Source organism: Pleuronectes platessa, chromosome 19 (genome assembly GCF_947347685.1).
Source record: "Pleuronectes platessa chromosome 19, fPlePla1.1, whole genome shotgun sequence".
NCBI classification, from domain to species: Eukaryota; Metazoa; Chordata; class Actinopteri; order Pleuronectiformes; family Pleuronectidae; genus Pleuronectes; species Pleuronectes platessa.
In genome coordinates this window covers 2185862-2206825 of record NC_070644.1, presented here as the reverse complement: position 1 = coordinate 2206825, position 20964 = coordinate 2185862, and the positions used below count along the sequence as shown (strand labels likewise).

Here is a 20964-nt window from a genome sequence, read left to right as displayed (position 1 = left end):
GCCCCTAGCATATGATTATTATAATGTTTATGACAAAAGTGATGAAGCAGATTTACTTTTTATTTTCTTCTGATGCCACTTTATACTTAAATTTTACTTCTTTTATTTTTTTCCAAATTCACAATGCAAAGATTTACAGATTTTCTTGAATAGTTTAAATAATAGAATTATTTTTAAATGTTTGACTGGACACTTCTACTGACAAAACAGTCACAGGGGGCATTTTTTGCACTGAGCTTTATTCACATACTTTTATTTAAGTACCATTTTTAATGTACGTCTTTTCAAAGTACTTATAATGGAGTAAAGTAAAGGATGTGAGTACTGCGTCTACATCAGCGTTATTAAACCCACACCACAGGGTTAGTGTTCATGTAAAGCATCTTTCCAGCATGATGATGGATGTGCGATGACTCTGATCTGCTGCTGCAGTGAGATGTGCTGTCACTGAGACACACTTTACAGACATGTCACTGAACATGGAGGTCAATGAGCTCTTCAATATGACCCTTCCAGGCTGTGGTCCATCGATTTTGCCCCAACACATGTCCCAGCAGTCCTGTTCGTATGTGACCTCAAAATGCTGAAAGAATAATCAGGTTATTGGTCTGTGGTTCATTCAGCCTTCTTACGGCTATACTTCTGACCTAAATATATAAATATTTCAAAGTTTGTTTGTTTGTTTGTTCCTGTTTCCTTTTCACATTCACTGTTGGTTGCATTGAAACATGACCCCAATCATTTTAAAGATATGATATGTAACTTTTCAACATTAAAAAGTCTAAAAAGAACTCGACTTCTGTTACATATGTTGTTGATTTGTGTTATTATATATTCAAATAAAGAAATATTTTAATTGGTCGCCTTTCAGTGGCATCATGTTCCCTTTGTGCATGTGTCAGCCTAGTGTTTGCTTGACAGAAGTCTAAATGGACATTTTATCCAGTTTCAAGTCACATTTTCACACTTAAAGCATGAAGAATTTTAGTCGTTTGACGTCTGGATCAAAAGTTATCAGAGAAACATTCTGAGCAAACGTTAGCATCAGCAGCTCGGCTCACAGCTGCTGATGCTAACGTTGTCATCTGACAAGCAAAACCTCAAATATTTATTATTTATTTCATTATTCCAGATTCTCAATGCAATGATTTTCAACATAAAAACTTCTGTATTCAGTTTGTAACTGGATTAAATCAATGGCTCTGTTTGTTTTGGGGAGGAGGAGAATTCAGCTTCTGAACTACAAGCCCTGAGGACAACAACTCCCATGATCCCACTCTACTTCACAATGTGGCTGGCTTGATCTTTATTTTAATTAAAGAATCCTAACGGCAGAAAATGTCCTGTTTAGTGTGGTGACTAAAACCAAGATGATCGTTTCTATGAAACTATTATCTTTCCTAAAACAAAACCCTGATCATGATGATGTCATCCTGTCGGATCGGAATAAGGCTGTGTGGCTGAAGGGTAGAGCGGTAGTCCTCCAACCAGAAGGTTCGTTCCCAGTCTTCCCCATCTGCACACCAAATTGTCCTTGGGCAAGATGCTGAACCCTGAAAACTGTACTGTAAAGTGCTTTGAGTGTTCATCATCAGACTAGAAAACCATTTAGCTTTATGTCATTCAGAATAGATCAACACAACAATGGAAGTCTAATGAAATATTTACTCTGCTCAGGACAGATTGTACTCCCTGGTCCAAACATGGACTCTCACATACAGAGGAGAGTGCGAGCAAAGATATTGTGGGAGGGAAATTCGAGTCAGAAAAAAACTGAAACCAGCCAAAGGAATTATACGACACATTTTTCAGAAGCAGCTTTCAAGCCTACACAGAGTTTTTCCAAGAGACTATTCCTTGAATCCTCATGCCACCTCCTCAGCAGTCCCGTCTCCTGTCACCCAGCTACATCGGCATGCCTTGTTTTGATTTCCGGAGTTGATTTTCCCGCCTTATCTGCGCCATCAGCTCATTTCCTGTGTGTAACAGCCACCATTTCCCGTCTCTGTGGAGCACAATCAGAGAGATAACCCAACGGCCAAACTAAATCTCCTGTTTCTCTTTCTATTCCTGGCCTCTGCATGTCTTTGTCCTCATCAACTCTTTATCGCTGTCTCTTTAGTGTTTAAGTAAGTATTTAAAGACCTGGAAGTCACCAAATGTTGGTCTGACAAATTAAAAATCAGGTTTGATCTCATTCACTGTGTGTGTTTTCTTGGCATTTTGACCTTTATTTTGTTTTTAGACGGACCAAGGAACGACACAATTGACTCAAAGTGGATCAGCATGAACCATAATTCTTTAATCCATTTCTTTCCTGGAATTCCTGTGTTTTTACTAAGTATTGTTTTAACACAAGTAAAAACAAAGTTTTCCTCCTGCTTCTATCTCTGCCCTTACCCCTTTCTGCTTCCATTGTTCCCATGCAGTGAAAAAGAGTGAAGGCTGGCTCAGAACAATGAACACTTCCTCCTGTGCAGTGGCGTATTCGACAGCAACCAAGGAATCAACGTCGGGCACATGTGATGGGCTATTGTCCGCCACTGAGCTCCAGGCCTTCCTGCGTTAACCTGTTTCCGAGCTGAAGTCACTGTGTGACCCTGAGCTGCATCTCTGTCTCTGGGCAGGAAACGCTCATATTATTGCACACTGATGTTCTCACATGGGCACGGTACACACAAGCATGTTTCTCACACACATGCCCACCTCCTAGAAAAGACATTGTGTGGGTAATGTGATCTTTCTCTAACCCTTACCCAGGGCTGTGAGAGTCATAACAAAAGCACAAAATGTGATGGAGTCAATACAGGTGGAGATTTGACAATATCAGTTAACTTTTAATACTGATTTATTCACAATAAAGTATTTGTCACATATCAAAGTTTTACTTTTATTTAAAAGAAAACATGAGGACACAAGGTCCAGTGTCCAACAACAAACACAACACAAAAATGGTGAAGACAACATTACAAAATGCTTTGCATCACAATTGTCATCATTGTCAGTTTTGACGATACAAAAATGAGAAAAAAAAGAATTCTTTAAAGGCTATTGTTACTTTGTAGGGAGGGGGGGGTTATGAATTATAAAATATTACACAATACGTATACTTCCATGTTAGAGTGCGAATGAAGAATAGGAAATATAGAAGCGCTCAATTATTTACACAATATTATAATCTCTCTTATTAACATGATAACGTTGATTATTCCTTTGGCAGCAGCCCGTGTAGACCCGAACAAACCAGGCAGTTGAAGGTGTGCAGTATTATTGTTGATATTTAGATGAGAGTTCCATGTGTTTGCTGTAAACTGCCAGAGATTAAAACATTCAAATCGGGGTTATTACGTTTCATCATGTTAATCCCAGTTTATCATGTTCAGGCCTGGTCTCTGGCTCATGCTGCTGTAACTGAGCTTTGCCAGATTTGGGGGCACCGGAGCAGCATGCAGAAACTATTAGAAATACATAAAGAGTCAGACCAGCGTTAATCTTGTTTGTGCACAGATGTTACTGTGATCCGGTTGGCCCTGAGATCAGAACAAATGTGTTTTGGGTGATAGTGGGAGGGGAGGGTCTTTCATTGTCTTACCCCCCACACAGACACCCACACCCAGCACCACCATGTAACTAGCACAGGAAACAGTCAGTTATGGCACCCTGCTCCTGCCTCCACTCCCACGCTCTCATCATTGTTTCCCCGCTGTCTCCTCCTCCCCCAGGTAGCTGTCAGCGCAGCGGGACAAGTCTCTGGACTGTATATAGCGTCTCACCAAGTGTGTTCTCAAGGAATCCCTCACTGTCACTGACCGCTGGGACACGTCTTCTGACACCGAGCTATGATTGATTCATGAAGCAGGGAAAAGTCCAGCATGTCTGACTGTGCAGCAGCTGTTGGCTCTGTGTTTACTCTTTCATTAAATAGTCCACTTAGATTTTTTTGAGATAAAAAAAATGCTATTTTGCAGATGGACAGTTGTGTGTTATTTTGTGAATCGAGGAACGTGTCAGTGAACGACCTTTTTTTCAACTGGTATTTAAATGAAGGTTAAGAGGAGGGGGGAAAAGCCATTGGGGAGTAACAGGCTAGAGGCGGGGTACACCCTGGACAGGTCGCCAGTCTATCACAGAGCTGAGATATAGTCTCCAAATAACCTAAGCTGCATGTCTGTGGACTGTAAGAGGAAGTTGGAGGAGCCACATAGACACGGGGAGAACACCTACACTTCACATAGAAAGGCCCTGGTTGGCTGATGATTTGTGCCGCAGGATGATGTGCGCGCACGTTGATGTGCGCAGCAGGATGATGTGCGCAGCAGGATGATGTGCGCAGCAGGATGATGTGCGCAGCAGGATGATGTGCGCAGCAGGATGATGTGGGCCGCAGGATGAACTGCGCTGCAAGATAATGTGCGCCGCAGGATGACGTGCACCGCAGGATGATGTGCGCCGCACGCACGATGATGTGCGCTGCAGGATGATGTGCGCCGCACATTGATGTGCGCCGCAGGATGATGTGCGCCGCAGGATGATGTGCGCCGCACATTGATGTGCGCTGCAGGATGATGTGCACCGCAGGATGATGTGCGCCGCACGCAAGATGATGTGCGCCTCACGATGAGATGCTCTGCAGGATGAAGTGCGCCGCAGGATGATGTGCGCTGCAGGATGATGCTGCAGGATGATGCCGCAGGACGATGTGCGCCGAAGTGCGCTGCAGGATGATGTGCGCCGCACGCACGATGATGTGCGCTGCAGGATGCTGTGCACCGCAGGATGATGTGTGCCGCAGGATGATATGCGCAGCAGGATGAAGTGCGCAGCAGGATGATGTGCGCCGCAGGATGATGTGCGCCTCATGCACGATGAAGTGCGCCGCAGGATGATGTGCGCCGCAGGATGATGTGCGCCGCAGGATGATGTGCGCCGCAGGATGATGTGCGCCGCAGGATGATGTGAGCCGCACGATGATGTGCGGTAATGATGTGCGCCGCAGGATGATATCTGCCTATGTGCGCCGCAGGATGAAGTGCGCTGCAGCGCCGCAGGACGATGTGCGCCGAAGTGCGCCCCAGGATGATGGACGCTGCAGGATGATGTGCGCCTCGCGATGAGATGCGCTGCAGGATGAAGTGCGCCGCAGGATGATGTGCGCTGCAGGATGATGTCCGCCGCACATTGATGTGCGCCGCAGGATGATTTGAAGTGCGCCACAGGATGATGTGCGCTGCAGGATGATGCCGCAGGATGATGTGCGCCGCACGATGATGTGCGCTGCAGGATGATTTGAAGTGCGCCACAGGACGATGTGCGCCGATCTTTACCCCAGGATGATGTGCGCCTCACGATGAGATGCGCTGCAGGATGAAGTGCGCCGCAGGATGATGTGCGCTGCTGGATGATGCTGCAGGATGATGCCGCAGGATGATGTGCGCCGCACGTTGATGTGCGGTGATGATGTTAAGGGCAGAAGATGTCACATCTTGTTAAAGCCCTATGAGACAAATTGCGATTTGTGAATATGGGCTATACAAAATAAAATTTGATTGATTGATAAGAGAAAAGCTCTGGAAAAGCCTCTAACTTAGCATCTGGTCAGGTAATGCTAAGGACAAGTTCACAATGTTCCTATAGTCAGGTGTAAATCATGGTTTCCATACGAACACTGCTGCATTTACTCATGTTCAAACTTTTAATGAAGAACAACTAACGCAGGGTCTGACTACGAATTAAAAATATAAATAGATTTAAACATTTGAAATGTTCTTTGCACAGAAGAAAGAATACAGATGCAGGGAAATGACTGTAAACAGGAGAGAGAACTGTCACTGCTCCTCCAGCCACCTATTTGTTTGTGAACCTATCCTATAAAACCCTTATGGCTTTTCTTAACTTGCAGATGGAGTTACTATAGCCTCCGATGCATTGCTAGGACAAGTGCTCTGCTAGAAGTAGGATATATATAATGTTATGGTGAGAAACCCATATTAACAAAGCAAGTCACACAGACCATTGTAGGTTTGTCATTTAAAGAAGCTGCAAATGATGCTGCAGTGTCAGTGATGGCTGTTGGAACAAAGAGTTGCACAGTCTGCAGATGTAAACCTCATGGAGCTGGTTTGAAATATCTTCCATCATCAAGGAGGTTACCTTCACCTCTTTCTTTGTGATTTGTTGGTATGTTTCTATCTAAGCAAGATCAAACCAAAAACAACTGAACCAATGTCCATGAAACTTGGTGGAATGAGCCATGTGTGTGCCGGTGAAAATCAGGGGCTTGATGCAGGATTTAATTTTTAGTTCCTTTTATAATTTTTTTCAGCTTTTTAACATTCAGGGACATTCAATCGTGCACATGTGAATAAAACATAGAAATAATGGGGTCATTATAAAACGTTGTGGTATTTCATTTATTACGATTTTTACAATTTTACAAAGAGGACCCAGATACCTCTGATTTAAGCTGGCATAGCTGTGGAGGGATCAGCACATACATGCATTTACAGTGATCCTGTCCAATGGTCTGGACTAGGGTAACCAATACTCTACAGGAGATAATAAACATTTATATCCCCAGATACCCTGTAGTGTGAATAAAGAGAATTATAGAAAAAAGTCTGAAGAACCACACAATGTACTGTTGCTCAAGCCTTCCTCTCTGTTAGGAGGGGTGCCCCATGGACACTTATTAGATAATTTATAAAATGATAACCTGATTTAAATTATGTTTGTATGTGCCTGGAGTCCCTTACCTAATTTTGAGTAGGACTTGATGAGGTCAGATAATATATGACCTTGATTCAACTGTGTGTGTCTTTTGTTATTGTCAGTGTGGTTTTTGTATTGTGGAAATTATCAAAAGGGAAGAAATTGAATTTTACATTGAATATAATTGCATCAAAGTGTAAAATGCTATGTGTTGTCTTTCCCATACACTTTGTGCCTTATGTTTAAAAAGTGTGGTTGCAGCCTAATCCAAAACAATTGACGTAACTGTTGACTGATTCCTCAAACCTAAAAAACAAACAAACAGAAAAACACATAAAATGCTTCCATACTGCTCCCGCGGGGTCACCCAAGTGTCCGTAAACCCCAACATTAAAATTTGTCTTGAACAGGCGTTGAAAACACTGTGTTTTTAGCCTGAATCTGCTCTGATATAAGCCACATTCATGTGTGGATCACATTGGACATTTAAGCTAACAACATGGTTGTTTTTGTACGTTTGAAGAATAAGTCCACAGCCACTTCAATTGTATTTTATATGTATATTAAATACCACTTAAACTCTTAAAGTGTTTTGTGAACTCAAACCCTTTACCCATCCCTCCATCGGCTTAATGATGAGTAGATAATGAGTGACTGTTCATTTTTGGGTGAACTATCCCTTTAGGCTGTTCAATGCTCTGTGATTAATCTTGCAGGAACAGAGTCACACTGCCATCCCCTGGAGATACATATGAACTGCAACCACTTTGTCTGCGCACGACCAGTAGACCAGTGAACGCGGACGACAACACACAGTGTAAAATGATGGATGCGGAGATTTTGGTGTGCGTGTGTTATAGATGAACTCCTGCAGGTCTAATTGCTGCTGTTGGACGCACGTCTTTCTGCTGCAGTGGTGATAACCCGTGCAGACGTCGTTAAAGGGACCAGACCACAGCCGCCCCTCATCCAGATTCCTCCTCCACGGAGCGTGTCCAACATGACGGCCAACAGCCGCTTCAGGAGCCGTGCGCCCCGGTCAGGTGAGCACCTGCAGGTCACTACTCACCGCCAGCCATTCACATTCATCAAGGATCGGTCGATGACTGTCCAGAAACCCACACTGTGCTTTTATTCCCTCCGGACATTCTCCTGCATGTGGCTGGCACCTGCTGCCCAAACGCACCGACGTGTCCCTGGAATCTGTCCTCAGATGATGGAGAGGTAAGAGAAACAAAGGGGACGAAGGTGTGTGGGCGTGTGTGACACAGTGTGTGTGTGTGTGTGTGTGTGTGTGTGTGTGTGTGTGTGTGTGTGTGTGTGTCTGCTGTTGTGAGGACATATTGTCTGGTCCTCAAACCCTCAAAGGACACTTGGTTTTATGATAGGGTTACAATTAGCTTTCGTTCACGGTAAGGTTTGGGTCTAGGTGTTTAGTTGTGATGGTGAGGTTAGAGTTTGGGGCCAGCAGGGAATGCTTTGTGTCAAGAGGATCCTCATAACTGTAGAAAGACTAACTTGTGAGAATGTTTGTAAGTGTGAGTGTGTGTTCCACATATTTCTCATGATGTGGGGACCTACATCTGTTTACACGGTCACATTATAGGGAATTGTCTTCCTTATGGGGACAAAAATAATGTCCCCATAACATAGATTTTATGTTTTAAGATGGAAACTGAAGGTTGGGTTTAGGTTAAGGTTTAGGTTAGGGTATAAGGTTAGGCAGGTAGTAACAACCAAGGAGTAGTGTAAGTCAATGTAATGTCCTATGAAGTCATGGGGACACATTGCGTGTGTATTTTGAATATTAGCTTTGTTGCACTTTGTGAACAAATCAGAATGTTGCCTTGCCTTGCCACATGATGTATTACTCTACAATGTCACTATTTCAGTTTTCATGGACCAAATCAGAAGTTGTTCATTTCTGTCCTCACGCTCACTTACCCACGTCCATTTCCATAACTTCATAAATTCTGTCCAACATCTGTAAACGTGAATCTGCAGCTGATGATGAGCAGGACAGTCATGCAGTCTGTTGATCAATCAGTCGCCTTTAAGCAATAATAAAAAACAGAATTCTGTGATAACAGCTTCTCAAATATGAAGATATACTTTTATTCATCCTGTATAAGGTCGTTAGACATGCAACTATCGTAATTCATTATCACTACCAATCAATTAATTGTTTAGGTGATTAAATACTCACATTTGAGAAGCTGGAATCAAATGACTAAAGACACTATTGTCTGACAGTTTAAAGACAGACTATTAATCTATAGATGTTTTTTCATAACATCTTAAATAAAGTTGAATGCAGGACATTCATTTCACCATGCACTAATTCAACCATTCTCTGATTTGATACGGAATGAATGATTATTTTTAATCATTCATGTTGTATGTTATAAACTCCTAAATTACATGTTCAGACATAATTTTTTCCAACTAACAGCAGAACATGTAAAAAACAACCTTCCGTTTAAAGTTAGATACAACATGGAACAGCATGGAATACAATGATTTATTCCACTTTTAAAACTACTTAGTATCAGGAAACAAGCTGTATGTTGACATGTGTATGATCCTTCAGGGGGTCATATGGTCTCCCAGTGCATGAACCATCTCCTTCTTTAAAAGCTCCAGTGTGAACATCTTTATTTTCAGATTTGCTGCATAGCTCCCAAAATCCCTGGAGCAGTTTTCCTCTCATGATTCTTTTTGCCATTGTCCTGCTTCACAGTTCAGTGTTTTCATGTCGTCTTGGACGGCAGCTCTGAGTCTGAGTCAGAGCAGTGTGGTGTTATCCAGCAGTCTGGATATGCGTATTTCTTTGAAATGGGTGTAGGTGTGAAATGCATCCACAGACAAAATGTCAATATGGAAGCGTTACTGAAACCAAAGAGACAGAAACACACAGAGAACATGCCTCCCCCCTCTTGGACACACATCTCCATATACACAGCTCCTCAGTCGCTCCCTAACAAGTCAAGCTAATGCTCTCTACATTAGATTTGACATCAAAAGCTGCTTGTATCCTCAAGTAGAGAAATCTAGTGCATGATGGGGGAGCTGTACTTCTCTCTGACCAGTCTGCTTATTCCACATCAGACACCATCTGCCTCCTTCAGAGCTGTTTTTTTCCTGTTCCAGTCATTGTCTCACGGTTTCTCCAGCAGTCAGCAAATTCAAATCATGACTTTTTGATATCATATAAAGTACATTATTTAACTTGATATCAACTGTTTGTATTTGTCAGTGTTTAGAATGATCTGGACCTATGTATGGATCACTGAACAGGCCTGCAGGGCACAGGCCCAAGGGGAGAAGGGGAGGCCCTGGTCCAGAGCCTCAAAGGGACTGTTTCTTGTTTGAAAATGACAGAACTGAGATAAAGGACTACAAAGAGATGCAATAATCACAAGACGTTTTCAACTCACAAAATCACTAGAGATTTAAAGGACCATGAAATGCTCTCACAAAGAAAAACTAAATAATATTGAGAGACACAAAACCAGAGACACCAAACCTTTTCAACTAGAAGGTCCCTCAGTAGTTTGCACATCTGCCAAGGCCCAACGGTCCTAAATTCAAACCGCACCACACAACACAGTTGTAAATAAAATGTAAGACTTTCTCATATATCCTCCAGGCTCTTTTTAGGAAAACTGAATTTCATGAGTTTTAACAGCTGCACATACCCTGTTTAACCTTTTTCTTCCTCCCCTCTCTAAGTATTCAGATTCACATATACTGTATATCTCTGCTGTGTTGGTGCCCACCCCCTCCTCTAGTGCCAGTGGCGGCCTGCCTCTCTACATTATGAATACTTGCTGTACCCCAGGGCATGCTCCCAGTCGCTCCACCACACTCTCTTTGCCACTTCAATAAAACATGAAGAGAATCATGGGAATGTCCTACTAACACAGTTGCTGTACCACAAAGGAGTAGATCTGACCCAGCATCCTGTGTGTCAGCCATCATCATCAGTATACATTTACTTACCGCTGCAGAGCCAGAGTCACTGCCACTGATTTAACACTGCGTTTCTGTCTCCATGTGACTCTAGGAAAAGGACTATGTTGGATTTGCGACGCTGCCCAACCAGGTGCACAGGAAGTCTGTGAAAAAAGGATTTGACTTCACCCTCATGGTGGCAGGTGAGAAGTGATGTCACACCCTTTCTTACTTGTATCTGACTCAGTACCTGCCCTGGACTGCATAAGGAAAGGAAAATCACATTTATTTGTACAGCACAATACTTTATATAAGAAGCCCTTTCACCAACAGCTCTCGTTACATCTTCATCTGTGTCTTCTATGTGTATGGAACCACTTTTTTATGCTGAGTTATTTGTATTATTGTGTGTTCGAAATGTGATCAACCTTCATTCGCTTGCAGTGTTTTCTGCAGGGGGTCTGCTGCTGTGTTCTCATGTGGGGCCATTTGGAATCGGTCATTGCCTTCTCACATACAGCTCCTGGATAATGTCCGGACATTCTCCAGATTTTATGCATGTCTGATAGCAGTTTCAGATGAGATATATACATATGGAATATAACTGCATGATTGGACCCAGTGATAGAAGAAGTCATTACCTGTGTCCAGTAGGTGAAGCGATCATGACTGAATATTGCCATGGAGATGTCTTCAGGCCAAATACAACAACTTTTTAGTTCAAGGAAAAGACATGAAAACTCCAGGCCATGCTACAGACCCTTATACAACACAAGTTTAATAGCTTTGAATTTGTGGAGGTGTCTAAATTGTAGACACACATTTTGGAGGAGCCTTCTCTTCACAGGTCTGATGATTGGAGCCCCCAGGTTCCTGTATTGAGGCAAAGTTGCTGCCACTTGGCTGTCAGACACAGAATGCCCATTCCGCTTATCTATTTGACCTTGTAACTGTTTGTATTTGTTTGATCATGCACTTCAATAGTTTATTCAGCTTGTCCATTAATCCATACATTTATCTATCTCTTAGCTGCTAACGCTGTCATCTGTATATTCAGTACTTTTATACAATTATGATCAATTGATTTACTTTTGTGAAGGGAGGTTAAATTGACCTACTCAAAATACGCATCCGATTTGGCTGTTTATTTTCTTCCTTAAATATGTACTTATGTATATTGTGTCAATCAAACTCATAACTTTGTTTATTGTGTGTTTTCTCAATCAAAATCAAATGAAAATTAACAAGTAAAGATGAGTTCCCATAAAACTGTTCTTAAGTCTGGTATTTCACCTCTGTGTGTATGTATATTACAGGTGAATCTGGTCTGGGTAAATCCACCCTGGTGAACAGCTTGTTCCTCACTGATCTGCATAAGGACAGAAAACTACTCAATGCTGAGGGTGAGTCACCGTCCAATCAGTCGTACCCATATTATATCTATATCTATGTTTTTGTCTCCAGCCCAGATAAACTGAAGCAACCTGTGCAGGAGATGGACTTTGTTGAATGTCTCCGTGTGTTTGATGTTTCAGAGCGCATCAGTCAGACGGTTGAGATCACGAAGCACACGGTGGACATCGAAGAGAAGGGGGTGAAGTTGAAACTAACTATTGTGGACACCCCGGGTTTTGGGGACGCTGTCAACAACACAGAGTGGTAGGTGTTGACTGTGTATCCAAAGATCTGGTCAATTAAAGTGGATTTCTGAGATTGTTTGATAAATAATACTGTTAGCTTTCTCTGGCTTTAAGTTAAAGGTTCAGTGTGTAGAATCTAGTGGTGAAGCCGCATGTTGTAGCTGAATCCCCCTCAACCCACCCTCCCCTTCCAAACATGAGAGAGAACCTGTGGTAACCTTCAGTTGTTATAAAAAACTCAAAAGGTGTTTAGTTTGACTGTAAAAAACCTGGCGGCCTTCGTAGAGAAGACCTGCTACTGATGTAAATATAATGTTTTTCGATATAAAGGCCCCATTCTAGGGAAAGCAACAATTCGTACAATTTAGACCCAGATGTGAACGCTGCCATCTTGCACCGTTGAAGGCATTTGGAGCCACAGTCTGTGCTTTAGGGATCATGGAGATGGAGCCATCCTGATGTTTTTCATCCTCTTCTATAACATCAAAACCAGACCTACTGGAAAAATGACAACTTAGACTAAATGTGTCAGATAGACACGATCTAAAATGACAGAAACTATCTCTGACAAAATGTACCTCGTATTTGCCTTATTAGCTGCTCCATGTCCGCCCCACTAACATGAAGGATGCTGGATTCATGACCTATAGTGCAGCCAGGCACCAGGGAGCGATGGCGTCTTCACTTCTAGGGAGCAGTCATATATAGTCTGTCGTAGTGAAAGCTGTGAGCCATCTGGTAATGGTCGTTAAACTGCAGAAATGGATCCTCTGTTTGTCCAGTCAAGCAGCAAATAGACCTGAAGTGGCACACCATGAGTGGAGTGAAAAAGCTCTCTTCTTAAAGCTGTTATTTTGTATCATTCTGTGAGGGATTGTGCATTTTGTTCCATCCGCCATGTTCAATCCATTTGTTTATCCACAGCTACACTATTGATTTGATTTCATGAGGAAGTAGATTATATTTCACGGCCTCACTGCCCTGTTGTATTGATCTGCTGTTGCTGCTGTTTAATGTCCACACACCAGCGACAGCCGTCACTGGAAGCTTTATTTTTACAGGTCGGCCGTCCATCCGTCTCATTCCAGTGAACGCCTTGAAGGGATGTCTTTAAATTTGGTTGATGAACTGATTTTATTTTCATTGTCAAACGCCACTGTCACCTCATAACATGTGTTTTTGGCCGGGACTCAAGAATCAACAGATTACTTTGTCTAAGAGGATAAAATAATGAATTGATGACATTTTATGTTGAAAGGGTCAAAGGTCAACTTTACTGTGCCATCATAATGTTCTTTAAAAACATTCCGGGAGTTGCATCGGGGAGCTGCATTTGCTGTTGCATATATTTTACTCTGCATTGTATTTCATAAAGCTATTCTGTTCATTCACTGACGTCTTCAGATAAATGCATTGGAGTAAAAAGTTTCTAGTTTTTAAATGTTTCCATCAAGCATAAAATGAAAATACTTAAGAAAACTACAAGCACCTCAAATCTGTGCTGCAGTACTTGAATAGACCTACTGTCCTTCACTGTGTTGATCGATCTTTGTCTTAACTATTACTCAAAAAGTTTGCTGTGTTTACATAAAAAACGCATGTTTTGGTTTGGTAGCTGGAGGCCTGTCACGGACTACATCAATCTGCAGTTTGAACAGTACTTCCGGGATGAGAGCGGACTCAACAGGAAAAACATCCAGGACAACAGGGTGCACTGCTGCCTGTATTTCATTCCTCCGTTCGGACACGGGTAATATACACACTGGCATGTGTACACAATGTATCTACTGTTTGTCCATGCATGCATTAAAATACTCAGTAAAGATCATGTCCTCCTGCAGGCTTCGTCCAGTTGATGTAGAGTTCATGAAGGCCCTGCAGGACAAGGTTAATGTGGTTCCTCTCATCGCTAAGGCGGACTGTCTCACTCCCAGTGAGATAAAGAAACTCAAAGAGCAGGTCAGACCACACATGATTCATAACTCCCTCCATCATCCCATCAATGTATGTACAAATTAAACAATACAAATTGATTAATTTCTAGGGTGAGTTTGTGAATTAGCTGTTGGGATTTATGCTAAACTAGTCTTACAGCGTCCTAACCCCAAGCTCAGTATTTAATTCACACAATGCTTTTGACTTCTATCATCTCATTAATTCTATGGAAAAAATGTACCATATATCAACAGAAATTTCAATAAAATAATAAATAGTCATCAGCGAAAAGAAATGCTGTATAAACAGCTTTAATTGTCTCTCATTGGTAGAGAGGGTCAAACTGGTGGTTACATTTTGGTACTAGAATGGCGCCCTAAGAATGCATAACTTTGCCAAAGCTAATTCACTGAGAAGAATGGGAAACAAAATTCCCAGATCAGTTATTGGGATCCTCACCAAAATAAATGGGTTCTTTCGAGACCCATCCATACAACATCTTTCTACCAAGTTACTTGATAATCCAACGAGTGTTTTTTGTGTAATCCAGACAAGACAAACAAAACACAACCTCCTTGTTGGAGGTAACGACTATATTGCTTGTTGAATAACAGTTTATCTACTAGTACCTCTGCACTGTGGCGACACAATGTGCTCATTAGTGAGCTTTAAAGATATTAACACTCACTCCCTCCTCTAATGCTAAGTTAGACTCAATGTTTACCTGGGCTAGCTCTATGTCAAAATTACATATGTATACATTTTTCCCTTACATGGCCTTAACATGGCTTGTATATAATTCACAACTCTGCCTGGTTAAGGATGTGCAAATAAACAAATATGCAAATTGGGAAAAACACTGAGCTGAGATGCTAAAACCATCAGTAGCACTGGTGTCAAGGGCAGATTCCGGTGATAAACTCTGCTCCTCATATACCTCTTCTCATGTTTATCATGTGATTTAGAGTATCCATCTCAGCCTGCTCTCAGAAAGAAGTGAGAACAAACAAATAACCCATCACATGGAACTACTCCCACATTATGCTGCCAAAACAAAAATAGTTGTCTATGCCAAACCTTAAATGTGAATCATAAGCATATGAGTTCATACACAGTATATTGATCTTTTGAGCTGCTTTGGTCAAATACATGGAAACTAGATGGGAGATCCAGTTTCAGCTTGTTTTAGTGGTGAAAGATCTTATCTGGAGCTTTAAAGCTTTTATATAGGGCAGCCACAAACTAGCACTCAGTGGGAGGATGTGTGCGTGTGTGTGTCTGTGTGTGTGTGTTCCTATTGTCCAACATATCTTTGATGTGTGTGTGCTTTGTCCTAGTTGAGAGAGGAGATAGGTAGGTATGGGATAAAGGTCTACCAGTTCCCTGACTGCGACTCTGATGAAGATGAGGGGTTCAAGCAGCAAGATAAAGAGCTGAAGGTGAGTCCAAAACATGTTTCTCATCTGCAGCACAACACTTAAGCAGGCATTCTTTTCTCCTCCACTACCATATCTGGCAGCTCTGGTTATAAGTGTGAGATGCCTGTGCAGGATACTAAAAGACAATACCCAGAATAGCAATATCCATTTCGTCATGTAAATGTCCTTCTGTTTCCTTCTGCTTTCTAAGATTTGACTTTGTGCTAGAATTGATCTATTTCAATCTTAATGCTGGGTAAACGTATTAGCCGATTGCTAAAGTCTCCAGGAACTTGTCAACATGTGGTGTTTTTGTGGTGTAGGAGAGCACTCCGTTTGCAGTGATCGGCAGCAACACTGTGGTAGAGGCCCGAGGTCAGAGGGTGAGAGGGAGGCTCTACCCCTGGGGCATCGTGGAGGGTAAGAATCTCTCAACTGGACTTTAGTGTTTGTCCCCATCCCTCTGCACACGGCCTGAGGTCTCAGTTACCATGACAACATTTGTTTGTATTAAGTCTATCTTTTCCTGTGTGCAGTGGAGAACCCATCCCACTGCGACTTTGTGAAGCTCAGGACCATGCTGATCCGAACTCACATGCACGACCTGAAGGACATCACCAATGACTGCCACTACGAGAACTACAGAGCTCAGTGCATCCAGACCATGACCAGGTGTGTGTTTGTACAATGAATGATGTTTGTCTAAAAATACCATTACTTTACTTTAGTTGCCCTTTTCCCCTCTCATTTCCTTTTCATGCTTATGTTCATTTTTGCAGGGATAGTGAACCATTCAAAATAATTAACTTGTAGACAAAACAAAACGAAACACCTGACATTACACAATACACAAATGAGCACAATTCATAGAAGCACATCAGTATGGAATCGATAAACTCCATGTCAGAAATATAATACAATCATTGGTTATTTCTGTAGACTTTACAGAAATAACAGCTGTTGAGCAGATTGAACCCATTCTCATCCTTCTTGGATCTGTTTGAGTGTCCTCCACCTCTGATATCACGACAGCTCCGTCCTGAACTGCCTAAGCTGTTTTTTGGGAACTTTTGTTTGCGGCTAAATTTGGCCGAACCGGGATTCGAACCAGGAACATTTCTTGCTGTGAGGTGACAGTACCCCTGTGAAATAATGTAACTTTTTTGTGGTGTGATAAACTGCACCGCAAAATGGCTCTGAGTATAAATAAAATTACCAGTTTAAGTTAAACTCCTCTAAATGATTAAATACAATAATTGGATCAAAATTCTGTTTAAGCGATGTTTTTGGCTCTTGGTACCTGACTGGTTAGAAGACAGCATGTCAGGCGGCATAGTGAAAGTACCTGTGTTTGAGGATGATGGGTTTGTAGTGCAAAACTGCAAAATTCAACTTAATAGAATAGTTGACCCAAAATGATAATTCACTCATTATCTACTCACCACTATGCCAATGGGGTGAGTGTTTGAGTCAACAAAACACTGCTGGAGTTTCATGGGTAAACAGTGTACTTGCCAAATCCAATACAATTAAAGATATTAGGGGCTTATCTTCAGACGCTAGTTTACTATTAGCATACAGTTCCTGTACCTGAATGTGAAAGACGGTGTTATGAACACTGTTGTGTCACCACTTTTCACAATTTGCCTTGTTTAAGGTTTATCACTATAGAGGGCTCCATCATTAGAGTCGTGGAACCCAGCAACTATTGTCCAGAAGTGGGTGATGGGTCATAGGATGGAAGGAGAGGGAAGAGAAAAAGACAGGAAAAACGGGATGAGTCCTAGTTGGAACAATTAATTAATAAGAAAACAGGAATAGCACTCAGTTGAGCGCTTACCCTCTCCAAGGCCCAACTGTGGCCTTAAATTCACATCAAGTCAAGTTAGATGTCACATGCTCGTAGATAGCCGTCCTCTAAGCTTGCCTGACTTTTAACATCAAGATCTCCCCAATATATTTTGAGAAATTCACAATAAGTAAAAGAAAAAGCCCTATCTTGAAATATTAAAGGCATCGCTCACTTTCAGTTAATGGCTTCTTTGCCCACAGACAGCAATGAAAACATAACCCCCTTGGTAAAGGCAACAAAAACAACCTGGTCTTATTTGGAAGCTAATGACAAATTATAACAGTATAGCTAATATGTATATGTTTAATACTTTGACAGTAATATGTAAGCTAGCGCTCCCCCTCCTTTCAATTTCAATCAAAATTACTAATGAGTTGTCATTCTTTTCTGTCCAATGGTTTGTATACATATATATCTATGTCATCTGTTGGCCCTGTCTGGAACTGCTGTAGAGCCATCTGGTGGCCATACTTATTTGTTAGTGGGTTTATTTGCTTTCTGTTTGGGTGTTTTGCCTCTATGAAGGTGGGAACTGGAAGAAGACTGGTTTCTACTACAATTTTTTATTTTTTTTACATGTATGGTCTGATTTTAAGAATTTGTCTATAAAATAGCCCCCAGAGCAAAGTATTTTTTCACTGCTATTTGAGCATTCCAAACTCTGATCACTCACAGTTTCATGAGCCAGTGCTGTGCTGCTGCCATGCCTCATGTTAATCTGTCGTGTTACAGTAAAATGAATGCAGACAAGCGGGTGCAGAGCCCCAGCCCGATCCTGCCGCTGCCCACACCAGATGGGGAGACAGAGAAAATCATCAAAAACAAAGATGACGAGGTGAGTGGAAAATTTATTCTGTATGACGCCTTTTTATACCTCAAACAATGAATAATACATGTCAGCAGGTATTACATAACCAAGATGCTGATGTGAATTGATGACCCATGTGTGTAAACTGTCTCTCATCCACTGCTGCTCCCTTGTCCCTTGTCACCATGTCATCGGCCTCTGCAGCTGAAGAGGATGCAGCAGATGCTCCAGAAGATGCAGCAGCAGATGCATGAGCAGGACCTGTGACCTCTAACCTTTTATTTCGGAGACAAACCAAGAGGGTCAAACACAGCAACGATTGGTACTTTCCCTAATGCCGTCTCTTCAGAGGATGAAATTAGGAAATGTTTTTATGATAAAATTTAATATTTTATCTGATATTCAAATCACTAGTCACCAATAAACTGTAGAGGAATGACAGCATGCTGGCAGATGTATTTTAATTTAATTAAAAAGGTATGGCATGATAGAACCTTACAGAACAGTCTTTAGCCAAGTGAGTAACGTTAGGCAATAGAGTTGATTGTACTTTGTTACATTTAGATCACAGTGGATTCCCAAGTACTTTAAAAACTTAATGAGATGAATGCAGCACACCCTCAATGCTAATCCTCCAAATACTATTTAAAATCTTTAACCATGAATCTAATCAAACCAAATTGTATTGCAATGTACAATCAGAACTGTTATCATCAAAGATGCAAAGCTCTTGTAAAATCAATCCCACATGCAAAGTACTAATTCAATTGTGAGAGCACTTTTGTTGAGTCTGGCTGCATGATATACAGAATAACATCATCAACATTATCAATAATTCTCCATCTGCCATAGCGGTTATAGATATTATCACATGTATTTCAATCATAGACTGCATGTAGAGAGACACGTCTCCAATTCCTCTCACTGTCCAGAAAAGAGTTGAAATTGTCTTGGATACAGCTGCCGTGTCGCGCATTTGAGCCAGAGTCTGTAAAGTAGTGATCGTGGGATGAAGCCTTGGTAATGAGGAACCACCAATTCGGTGACTTCACCAATGTGTTGGTCTCAGCTGTCAACCATGACGTTTCACCTGCTTTTACAGTATCAAATAGCTAACTGCATCAAATAACAACTACACTAAGTAGAGCACATACATGCCAAGGCCCAACAATCCCAATCAAGCTGCACCAAATTTTCACACACTCATAGATTGTTATCATTCATCAATAATATTTCATAAATTATTAGACGATAAAAATGTTGAAAAAAAAACCTACCTCACAAAGTTACAGAAAGTAAAATGAATTCCTGTATCCACCCCCTGATCTGTATCCTTGCCTGACCCACACAACATCCTTCCACCATGTTTAGTGTTTTTGTTTAATCTTTCTTACAAACAAACAATATAACATACAAACAAACATAAAGGGGTGAAAACACAACCTCCCTGGCGGAGATAATTAATACCAAACTTACAAGAAATACATAAATACAACACCTAAATAAGGATTTCCTAAAATTACATAAACAATCTTTGTGTTGATTTTATGTTGATAGTAATAATAACATTTGTTTATATAGCACTTTTCAAACTAAAAAGTGAGGGTTAAAAAATAAAAGATTTGATTTTATATGCTATTGAGTAAATGTGTGGATTGACTTAACTGACGTTGATGATTGTGTGTTGTTTCATATTTTTCAAAAAACAAAACTGTCCTAAATGTATGTATTTGTACTAATTTTTTAAACTGCATTTTAAGACAGTTTTATTTAGAAGGACTTGAGGGTTGTCGCAAAGCCACTGCAGCTAAATTAAAGACAGCCTAATCAGCAACATAACCTCCTTCATGTTATAGTTTATAGTCACCTTTGTTTTAAGAAATGTGTAATGTTAAATTAATTCTGTTAATGAACAAAAAGTTGCATTGAAAATTGATTTTGTCTCAATTATTTATTTGGGGTTTTGGGGGCAAATCGTGTAAAGCACCAAGCCTACAGCCATGCTAGTAGCTCTGTGAGACTGTAACCAAGCAAAGTCTTAAAACTAAATACTCAATTCAACATGCTATGTTGCTCGACAACAATGGCAATACTGACATCCAGATGCTAATTTAAAGCTGCGTTTGTGCACAATGTTGGCAGGATGGGAAGAACAACACCATCATGGTTAGCAATAATGCTAATCTTCTAGTCATGTCAGATAAACAGCTAAATTTGTACGAGTAATTTTACTAGTCATTAAAGGTTTACCAGTCAACTTAAACCCTATCTGGTTGCTAGTAAGTTGCATTCCTATGGTAAAATTGTTTGTTTATTGTTATTGTTGAATACCGTACACACACACGTATTTTGCTGTACACATCTAGTAGGTTTTATGTAAATAGGTAAGTATATTTTCGAACACTTTAATGTTCATGTATTCTCTTTTTTAAATCAACAATTAAACATTTGTCTTTTCTATATTGGCATAACAAGTAAACATTTTCTAATTAACCAGAACAAAATAATTATTTCATGAGACATGTGTGTAGAAGAGGGACAACAGGATCGCAAAAAAACCCAAGAAAAATCCTGCAGACTTTCTGACTTAATGCTTTTTTTCATGTCCTAGACATCAGGCAAATAACAGTAAATGTTAAATAGGTGTGG

General features: G+C 41.1%; 1 protein-coding gene across 1 annotated transcript; it reads left to right on the top strand.

Annotated features, from left to right (window-relative positions):
- Positions 1–10778: 10778 nt before the first annotated feature.
- Positions 10779–20320, top strand: septin5b (septin 5b). The gene is made up of 10 exons (XM_053411927.1): positions 10779–10865; positions 11979–12065; positions 12198–12321; positions 13918–14052; positions 14144–14261; positions 15575–15676; positions 15979–16075; positions 16192–16327; positions 18240–18342; positions 18520–20320. Exons 1-10 carry the CDS (start codon positions 10856–10858, stop codon positions 18580–18582), a joined length of 975 nt encoding a protein of 324 aa, XP_053267902.1. The 5' UTR covers positions 10779–10855; the 3' UTR covers positions 18583–20320.
- The last annotated feature ends 644 nt before the right edge of the window (positions 20321–20964 follow it).

Coding starts and splice junctions, on each gene's coding strand:
- septin5b (XM_053411927.1), top strand. Junction 12,322..13,917: donor GCTGTCAACAACACAGAGTG/GTAGGTGTTGAC, acceptor TTGGTTTGGTAG/CTGGAGGCCTGTCACGGACT. Junction 16,076..16,191: donor CCCCTGGGGCATCGTGGAGG/GTAAGAATCTCT, acceptor TCCTGTGTGCAG/TGGAGAACCCATCCCACTGC.